This window comes from Erythrolamprus reginae, chromosome 2 (genome assembly GCF_031021105.1).
Source record: "Erythrolamprus reginae isolate rEryReg1 chromosome 2, rEryReg1.hap1, whole genome shotgun sequence".
In the NCBI taxonomy this organism is placed as follows: Eukaryota; Metazoa; Chordata; class Lepidosauria; order Squamata; family Dipsadidae; genus Erythrolamprus; species Erythrolamprus reginae.
This window is the reverse complement of record NC_091951.1, coordinates 256,865,405-256,876,201: the sequence shown is the minus strand read 5'-3', so window position 1 is coordinate 256,876,201 and position 10,797 is coordinate 256,865,405. Positions and strand designations below refer to the sequence as shown.

At 38.2% G+C, this 10,797-nt stretch overlaps 1 protein-coding gene across 2 annotated transcripts; it reads right to left on the bottom strand.

Moving 5' to 3' along the window:
- Positions 1-522: 522 nt before the first annotated feature.
- LOC139162287 (small integral membrane protein 10-like protein 3) lies at positions 523-10,044 on the bottom strand. Of its 2 annotated transcripts, XM_070742471.1 has the most exons (3): positions 9,593-9,987; positions 5,099-5,204; positions 523-4,079 (listed from the first exon to the last, which is right to left on the bottom strand). In XM_070742471.1, the coding sequence occupies exons 1-2, from the start codon at positions 9,905-9,907 to the stop codon at positions 5,100-5,102; spliced, it is 420 nt and encodes a 139-aa protein (XP_070598572.1). In that variant the 5' UTR covers positions 9,908-9,987; the 3' UTR covers positions 523-4,079; position 5,099. The 2 variants fall into 2 exon arrangements, with proteins under 2 accessions (XP_070598572.1, XP_070598573.1); XM_070742472.1 differs by lacking the exon at positions 5,099-5,204 and having other exon boundaries at positions 9,593-10,044.
- Positions 10,045-10,797: the final 753 nt, after the last annotated feature.

Below are 10,797 nucleotides of genomic sequence, written 5' to 3'. Positions count from 1 at the left end.
GGACCATAGGCCCTAGGCAGCTAGTAATGTGGCCCCACAATATTGTAAACTTAATTATATTATGTATTTTGCATGCAGCCCAAGACAATTCTTCATAAAATGTGGCCCAGGCTAGCCAAAATTTTGGACACCAATAAATGCAATCTCTGCTCTCTTTAAACAAGGAGGGACTAATAAAGATTTCATACTCATGTACAATAAATTATTCTAGGCTTGGAAGTTTCACCATCCTAAGCACACACCCATCCCGTCCCCACAGTATTAATTTTTTACAATGTTTTTTTTTGGGGGGGGGCTTTGCAGAATTCTACATCCATGTAAATATGAACAAAACCTTCCAACAGAGATTATTCATAGAACAAAGCATTCCAAGTGTGCAAATCTTGGCATTACACATAGAAGTTGAATACGGGTGCATATTCAATGTAAGGCTATATAAAAGGCATCTTTATCACGAAAACAAATGCCACAATCAACCAAGACTGCTTCTCTTGCAAAAATACTGTGGTGAAGGACGCATTCTTGTGGATAGTGCCTGATTTAATAAAGCAATGGTGCTGGACTTTTGACCACAATAAGGAATCTAATCATTTGTAAGGCAGAGTAACATTTGCATCGATCCTAATTTAAATGTGATATTTTAACAGCTTTTAAAAAGTACTACTAACAGGTATGAGTAAATGTGAACATTTCTGCATGTTGTCAGCCACCTCACTGTAGTATTGTTCAGCAGCTGAACAGGACCTCAGTGGTTTTTCAGAAGACAGCTGGGCACTGGCCAATGTCTTTTAAAACTAATATTTAAAACAAGGGGAGATTGTAATGGGTATTCCTTAAGTTCAAATGCCAATACCTTTGGTACATCAACTCTTCTAAAAAGAAACAGATACCACAAAATGTAAACATCCACATATGGATAGTAATTCATCTTAGTCCTTGCCACTGATATTTTGTTTGCTATATAAGATTAGAAGACAAAAATATTTCTAATGATGTTTGTATCATGCTGTTTTTAAGGACTAAGTAGTGGCCTTATAGCCTAATATATTGATTAGTTCTGTACCAAAAAAAACCCCACACAATATTTGCACAGGAATGCAGCAAAAGGCATTTATAGTCCAAGTATTATGCCACTTTAGACTTTTGAAGAAACAAGGCCTCCTTTGTACATTCCTGCCCACACCGTTCCTAACGAAGTATTTCGAAAATGTCTTTATCAGCTGGATGATAAAATAATTCTTTAGTGCAAAAAGCAGCTGGAAAAAAGTCCCTCTTTCAGAATAAAGTGCACACTTTACTAAAAAGAAAAAAACAGTCCAATTCAAAGTCCAGAATGATGGATCTTCAGCCAATTTCAATTTCATCCTTGAAAATGTATAAATAGCAACTTTTTCAGAACTTTGGGGTATTTTTACATAGGCAATGGTTACATTTAAATCAGACTATCCATAATTTTGCAGACATTTCTTTAAACATGGTTTGTTATCAGTCAAGAACTCTGGATTCTGGCTTGTTAGCATGTTAATTTTGGCAGTAGAAAGTATGAATGCAAATCCAAATATCCTTCTTGTTCTGTTGGAATGTTTTCAATTCTTCAGGTGTTCCACACAAGGCAAGTAGGGAACTTGATTAAAAGAGAATTGCACAGACTTTCCCTATCAAAATTCTTTTTAAAACACTAGGTGGTTGTGCATACATACATTAGTCCCATGATCAGAATGACACACATAACCCCAATAAGCTTGTGGAAAAGATTTTAGAAATAGGACTCTTGAAATATTCAAGAATTGTTCAGGAATTAGGTCCCCTTGGCTTGAAAGAAGAATATGGTTCTCTGGAATCCTAACCCCACTAATGTATTTCATTGCATTGCCATTTAAAATGGATATGCACAGCAACCTATTGAGGAAAAAGAGCTAATCTTAGCTTTGCAGTAGAGTGTTCCCTCTTATCTTATAAGCACACACTTTTGCACATAAGCCACTTTATTAGTTGTATGCAGAGCCTCAAGAGTGGTAAATCTTTAAAGGGCCCTAAATGTTCTGCTACTCTTACTTCAAGATAGCAGGACAACTGCAAACACTACCACACAACTACGTTTTATGATTAATAGGTCCTGCTGGTTGCACTTCCAGATTCTGAAGTTTTGGTAGCTGGAAATACTTACATAGCTTTTTTAAAGCACTGACGCGACTGTAAATATATTTTAGACTGCAATTCAATATTCTATAGGAAAAACTACATCCCTCATTTCAGAAGGTATATTAGAAAACATGATCTTTATTTATTCATTCTTTCGTGAGATAGAAACCTAGTGTTTGGCTTTTGAGACTCTAAAATGTGAATAACAATTCTTTATTAAATCCTGTAACAGCACCTAAAAAAAGGCATATTAGCCTATTCTTATACACCTGGATACAGGTGGCAATATAGAGATAATATAGAGATAATTATAAAACAGCTATAGCCAACTATCAACAACCTTATCTTGAGGGCATTTTGCATTGCCTCAAGGCTAGCTGAAAATGCTGTAGCATCCACGCCAGCATTCCTCACGTTGGACCACCTGTTTGGTATATTTGACTGGACTCCCATCTCCCAAACCAGCATATCATTGCTCCCAAGAGAATGGGGATAGCCGGACCAAGTACAAATTATAATTCATTAAGATTTCCACTTCTTCTTCTTTAAAACTTTCAGCTTGCCTCACCTGTATAATGTGTTTCTGGTGGGCTCAGAAATGCTTTAGAAAATGTTAAGGGGAAAAACTGCCTCCCACCCCTTATGCATGGTAGGAATGAATGCAATACATCAGGATTTTTCAAACTGGCAGCCCGTGGACTGGATGTATCACCCCCAGGCTACGCTCATTCCAGTTCCACAAAGGGGAAAAAAACCATAGCAAAATGTCACATGATGGTAACATGACACTGCAAGTTTGACACCACTGCAATGCATAGTAAAAGCTGAAAAATCTTGCATCCGCAGGCATTCAAAGTTCAAATTCAACCCTATCAATAATGTGCTGGTATTAACACAGAAGTGATAGCAAAATGGATTCCTGAAGTTTATATTGAATCAATTTGGTGGCCCATGAGCCAGTTTGGCTCTCTAATGCCATACTAGTACTCAGCTTCTGAAAAATGTTCAAAATAACAAGAGAGGAAGATTCAATAATCACTGCCATTTCCAAACTCTGCTTTTTTATATTTACTATTACATGACAGAGATATGATAGCTCATATAGCTATCAACCACCGAGATATCTGACAATGCTTGGATATTTTATACTGGAAAGTATTTCTGTATATTCAAAGTTACTGGGTAAAGATATGAGGTCAAAGTAAATGAGAGAAACCAGACAGATGCTGGTTACTGAAAAGCCACACTAGATATTCACCCAATGTAGCAGCCAAGCAGGATTTCAGATCTGAAGACTGAAATTCCTTGCAAATCAACATCTCCCATAACACAAAGTGCATTTCATCATCAACCCTTAATTCCAGTTCTAATAGTTGTTGCTTCTGGTGATGCTAGGGCTCTGACAGTCAAAAATGTGCAGAGTGTATAAAGTGTTCTCCACCTGTTTGGTTCACTAATGAAGCCATGAGCTCTCTCTAAGCAACCAGTTATTATAGTACTATTGAAGGGACTAAAGACCTTCTCCAGATCTTTCTCTAGTAAACCAAGTGATTCCTTGCATGAGATGACTCTTCTTGTTACTTTGATCCAATGTGGTAAGACTTTTTCACCAATATCAGGCATTGGGATTGCTTGAAACAGAGGGCAGCACCAGATTTTGAGAGAGAGAGATTCCTTTTGCAAGTGACGATAATCCATATGAGAGCTCTTCACTAAGGAACAGACCCTTAGAAAGTGAAGGATCTCCTTATGGCGATTTAGGTTAGTTCTTCCCTGCAGGTGATTGTATCTCAAATCTTCTTCTGGGGCCATACAGATAAAAGAGAAAGGCATCATTTCCCTGTCCTCAAAGCTCTGCATTGTAGTAATCCAAAGTAAATGGTGGAATGTTTTCTGGTTGCAACGTAAGACATGATTTAATGAATCTCAATATGAACCTGAAAGGAAGTAAAAACACAGTACGTAAATGTTTGTTATCATTAAAATCATAAATCAATTCTGATACCTTTATCTGTAACTAAATTGACCAGCTAAGCATTTTAAGGGACTGTTTAGATTATAGAAATTTTGGTGTATAATTTACAATCATGAAAATAAGCAGGAATCGCCCCTGGGATCTCCTGTTGCCTATCTGAGGAATCAAATAGGCTTGTTATTACTGTGGATAGATTAAACTAACATTTGATGAAAGAATCCAAGGCCATAAAGTATTATTTAATCTGCATTTGATTCAACAAATCAAGTCATGATTTTTATAATTCTATCTGGTTTCAGCACAGTTTAATTATTTTTAATTGATTTTGGCTTGTTTGTTAATGTTTTCCTACCTGTATATTATTTTGATATTATTGGAGGAAAAAGCAAAATATACACTGCTCAAAAAAATAAAGGGAACACTTAAAAAACAGATTATAACTTCAAGTAAATCAAACTTCTGTGAAATCAAACTGTCCACTTAGGAAGCAACACTGATTGACAATGAATTTCACATGCTGTTATGCAAATGGAATAGTTGTGCAAATGAAATATTCAATGAGAATATTTCATTCATTGAGATCTAGGATGTGTTATTTGAGTGTTCACTTTATTTTTTGAGCAGTATATATTTTGGTTATAATCAATTTGCTAATGCATAGATAATAGAGTATGTAGATTTAAATTAAATCCAAATCTTCAGAGAGGGGTGGCATACAAATCTAATAAATAAATAAATAATCTCATAGAATTTCTTTAAGCAAATAAAAACCTAAAAAAATAAAAACCAACTACAAGATAACATCACCATAGCCCCCTTTTAAATTTTACAGCTCAATAAAACAAGACACTTCAATTGATCTAACCTATTCTGAAATCTGATTTTAGCTTACTCTGGTATGTAAACCAAGCTACTTATTCAATATGATTAAAACAAATCAGAATCTAAAGAAATAGAGTAACACATAGAAATAGACCTCACTTCACTGGGTAACTCCATTGCTAAGCAATATTGTTGCGAGGCACAACATCACATGATTGTGCCAATTTACAACAATTCCAACAGTTCCAGCTGTTGCTGGATTGTGCTATATGAACAAAAGAGAAATCAATGTTAAGAAACTGAGTTCCATCTGCAGAGTATTACAAGTTTCATATCCCAAAATAAAATACTGTATATGTTGCTTTCAATTGTTAACATACAGAAAATAGTAGTGCAGCAACATTGGGAAGATCAGTAAGATATACAGAATTGCCTTTTTTACCAGCTGACAATATTTGACCACCTACTGTAGGGTGATCTATAGGAATCCAGATGTTTATGAATTACAACTCTGAGTATGTATAGCCTGATGGCCAAAACGTGTTTAATTATATAATATCTGAAGGCCACAGATTGCCTATTAAGCTGATGTAACATTGTCTGCTGATTTGCTGGTTAATCAATCCTTTCAAAGGATTACATCTGAGATATTTAGTATACACAGCATTTAAATCCTGTTCTAAGAGATCATCCAAGGATCACCTAACTGGGACAAAGTGCAACCTGGAAAGTTCATCCAAAATATGTTTTGCACAAATGATAATTAAGTTCAGAAAAAAATATATTTCTTGGGAAGAAGAGGGGAGAGTTCACTATTAACTCATCCATGTTATTAAGTTCATCCAAAATATGTTTTGCACAAATGATAATTAAGTTCAGAAAAAAAAAATTCTTAGGAAGAAGAGGGGAGAGTTCACTATTAACTCATCCATGTTATTAAGTTTGGGTAATGCACAGCTCAAATCCAAGAAAAGAGACAAGTGGCATTTGCTTTTCTTACTTTAAAATTGGCAATAGTAAACAAAACTGCATTATTCGTATCAATTTCCTCAATCCAATTTTCCAGAAGTACACAACACAATTACTCATAAAACTAATTGTCCAGCCAAGGGATGCCTGTTTTGTGGCTTAGCGCAGTGATTTTCAACCTTTTTTGAGCCGCGGCACATTTTTTACATTTACGAAACCCTGGGGCACATTGAGCAGGGGGGGGGGGCGCTAAAAAAGTTTGGACAAACAAATTCTCTCTCTCTCTTCCTCCCCTTTGCTCTATTTCTTTCTCCCTCCCTCTTTCTCTCCTTTCCTTCCTCTTTCTTCCTCTCTCTCTCCATCCCTCTTTCTTTCTCTTCCTTCCTTCCTCTCTTTTTTGCTCTTTCTCTCTCCCTCCCTACCTCCCTCTATGTCTTTCTCTCTCTCCTTCCCTCCCTCTCTCTCTCTCTCTCTTGCTTTCTTTCTCTTTCTCTCTTTCTCTCTCTCTTTCTCTTGCTTGCTTTCTTTCTCTCTCTCTCTTTCTTTCTCTCTAAGCTTCGCGGCACACCTGACCATGTCTCGCGGCACACTAGTGTGCCGCGGCACACTGGTTGAAAAACACTGGCTTAGCGTACTGGTAAACACAATTCCAAAGGCCACACAGAGAAAGGGGTTATCATTTTCTTAAAAAAAAAAATCTGAACCCCAATTTTGTCTGAGATCTGCTCTCAAATTGCTCAAAATTAGGTTTATAATTTTCTTGGTATAGTCCAAAGAAATTTATAAACCTAATTTTGAGCAATTAAATGAGTGTGTAAATGAGTGCGCACATCTTTATATTTAATATCTAAGAAGGGTATTTAAAAAAAAATCAAAATCCATGTTTCTTCTGCCCTCAGTATAACTCAGTGATTCTCAACCTGGGAGTCAGGACCCCTTTTGGGAGTCGAATGACCGTTTCGCAGGGGTCGCCTAAGACCCTGGGAAAAGATAAATTTCCCATGGTGCTAGGAACTAAAGCTTCTATTCTGGCACCTTGGAACATATTTTTACAATCTGACCAATCAGGGGTTTATAGTGGGGGTGTCCCTCTGACCTTCCTGCCAATCAGCTTAAAGCTCTGTTGGGAGAATTGGCACTAGACCTATGGTTGGGGGTCACCACAACATGAGGAACTGTATTAAGGGGTGCGGCATTAGAATGGTTGAGAACCACTGGTGCAACCAATACAATACTTCCCCATTTAGTTGTTTTCCCCTTACCACAACCACCTTATGAGATAGGCTGGATGGAGAGAGAATACCTGGCTCACAGCTGTCCAAAGAGTATTTGTGGCTGAGAATAGATTTAAATCCCAGTTCTCCCTATTTGGAAATTAAGAGAGGGATGTAGTATATCCCTTTGTTGCGTCTTGCTTTTATATTATTACTGTTATTTCTCTGTTTGATAATTATAGAAAGAATACAACTTCTGGATTAATTCCACTGATTGTTGCCAGGAAATTTCTTAGCTCTAGATTGCTTCTGTCCTTGATTACTGTCCATTGCTTCCTGTTCTATCCTTGTGAGTGGTCCACGATGGGATCAGTTAGTCACAGATTCTGAGGAGGATGAACTGGGGCTGTCTTGGTATCCTAGGCCAGTGTTCTTGATAACTGAGTCAGAGAGTGAGAGAGAGTTGGAACCTGGGAAACCTCCAGAGACTGTAGAAATCCCAATAATGTCTGAGTCAGAGGAGGAGGGGGACATGGGAGACCAGGAGCCCCTATTAGATGCCTGGTTCAGAAGGTCAAGAAGCAAACAGCAATATCTTTATGGGTAAAAGTTCAGAAAGTGAATCTATGAAAGTCTAGATAGATATATCTCTAGGAAACAACTGACCACACCCAGACAGAATATAAAGAAGGATTTCTGGGTAACGGGGCATGGTGTTACAATGTACACAATGGTGGCAATCCTAGGTTTGGGGTTCCAGAAATGCCACGCTGCCAATCTGCTATTATGCTTCTAAATTCATTGGGCAGAGATGCAGTTGTGTGAGCAAAACCTGGAGAATCGTAAGTGTGTCTATGTGTAACCGAAGAACCCTTACCTTACTGAGGAATGATAATTAACTTTGACTCTGGGCAGCTGCCCGGAAGTTTATCTTTGATCCAATTTAACATGGAAAGCTGCCAAGATGGACTGAAATGCATGAGTTTGCTTGTATAAATCCTGCTTGTTATATAAAAGTGTTATTTGAAATCTCAGCGCCTGGATCCTCCCTTTGTTCTGATCCCAAAAGGCCAGAGCAGAACAACCCTCAGGTGCTTTGAAGAGTAATTTGACTCCCTTTTCTTTGTGGTAACCCCTGAGATGTTGGAACACTGCTATAATGTCTCCCCTAGTCCTTCTTTTCATTAAACTAGACATACCCAATTATAGCAACTGTTCTTTATGTTTTCGCCTCCAGTCTTCTAATCATCTTTGTTGTTCTTCTCTACACCCTTTTTCAGAGTCTCAACATTATTTTTTACATGGTGGCAACCAAAACTGGACGCAGTATTTCAAGTGTGGCCTTGTCAAGGCATTATAAAGTGATATTAATATTTCACATGATCTTGATTCCATCCCTCTGTTTATGCACCCTAGCATTATGGTCTTAATTGCTTTTATTTGGCTGTTAGTCACTGAATCTCTAGGGTTGGGCAGAATACACATGTTAATAATAGCAGCAACAACAACCTAATTCTACTTCTGGATGTTGCAGGAAATTCTCCTGTTGGTTTGGTACATCACAAAAATCCACAATAATTCAGAAAACTTTTGAGGAAGATACAGGTAAGCATTACAATAAACATGATTTGCCACATTCTAATTTTGGCCAGACCATTTTTAATCTTCAGCAGCTACCCATTCACATCACATCTGTCTTCGATGAGATTTAACCTTCTTTGTTTTCTGGTAGATTCACATTTGTTTGTTTGTTTATTTATTTATTTATCTATTTATTGGACTGATGGATTGATTGATTGGACTTGTATGCCGCCCTTCTCCGAGGACTCAGGGTGGCTCACAACATATCAGAATACAAAAACCAGTTCAGAAGTCCAATATTTAAAGCAATCTAAAGTAACTGAATTTAAACATGCCTGGGATAAATATATATCCATCCTAAAATAAAATACAGGAAATAGTATAAGGGCAGACTAGATGGACCATGAGGTCTTTTTCTGCCATCAATCTTCTATGTTTCTAAAAATTGAAAGTCATAAGACCCTACTTACTCACACCAGTCATACTAAATGGTATGTAAACTCCTTCCTATTTGTTAGGTCCAAATCAATGAATGAATGAATGAATGAATGAATCAATCAATCAATAATAATAATAAAAAAATGATCAGTCAGTACACTGGATGAGCCTACCAAGTAGGATCACTCAGTAAACCTAGTTAATTAGGCAGCACAAACCCAGGAAGCAGGGTTATTTCAGTTAAAAAGAAATTATTTCATATCTCTATGGTTATCTTTGCTTGGGATAAGAGTCCAGGAATATCAGCTTGCTGTTAGGATAGGCTTCCCCGTTTGTGGAGGGAATAAATTATAAAATTAAAGAAGCGAAGCTGGCAGAGGCTGAACCTACGTGGGGAGCCCTTCTTTATTCCGGTGATGGTTTCTGTGTCCCAGCCAAGAAAAACACCCACCTGTAACCTGACGTTGAACATCATCGAAGCCACAAAGTACAGGTAAGGGAAATTGATGCGGAGCTTCCAAGCCAAGTCGAAGAAGATGAGCAGGGTCCGCGTCAGCCCTTTACAAAAGATCCCGTAGGTGCGGGCGGTGGCCGACTGGGAAAGCCGAGTAGCCAAGGCGGACAGGAGCACCGACGTCGTCGCCGACGCCGCCATCGACGCCCCCCCCCCCCTCCACACACAGACAGATACACACACACCTGCCGAGCCAGGCCTCGCAGGCTCCGCCTCCTCCGCACACACTCTCCCAAAGACCCGGATGTCCATGGAAGGAAGCCGCGCGGCCGGATGGCTAATCAAGTCACTTAGCACCGTCGCTGAGCGTGACGTCAACACGCAGAGCGTCACCTCGTCCAATCCAAGGCTTTCTATAAGGATATCCTCTTCTTCTTCTACCCCTCTCCGCCCCCGCGGCTTTTCCACTGTTTCTTTAATAAGGAACTTTTCCGCTTGGCTGGGATTGGGTGTTTTGTCTTTCAATCTTAGGGCGGGCTTAAAACAAAAACCTTGTTTGGATGTGTTGTTTTATATTCCATCTGTTTCTTTGCTCACCCAAATAGCATTTAGACTTGTATACCGCTTCATGGTGCTTTTACAGCCCTCTCTAAGCGGTTTGCAGAATCAGCCTTTCTCAATCTTAGTAATTAGAATTTAACATATTCAATAAACGTCACATGTAGATTTTCATGCCCAAATATATACAGGAATATGTATTCCCCCCCCCCAATAATAGGAGTTCACATTTTTCATCATACTCTTCATTGGGCATATCAAGCTTAGAGAAGGGCAAAATTCTCCACCCAATTCTAGACAATGGCTTCAGAATCCAAGCTATCTAATACAAAGAAGAATTGTTTTGCAGAAGATGGTCCTTCCTGAGGTTTTTATTTATTTTATTTTATTTCATCATTAGATAACAGATATAAGTATAAACATGATTATGAATACATGAAATCGATACGAATAAAAGGAAATATTACGACAGGGACAGTAGGTATGCTGGTGCACTTATGCACATCCCTTAAAGATCTCTTAGGAAGTGGGTGAGGTTGACAGTAGAATTTAAAGTTAAAATTTTTGGGGTTTGGGGAAGAAACCACAGAGCCAGGCAGTGCATTCCAGGCATTGATCACTGTTGCTGAAGTCGTATTTTCTGC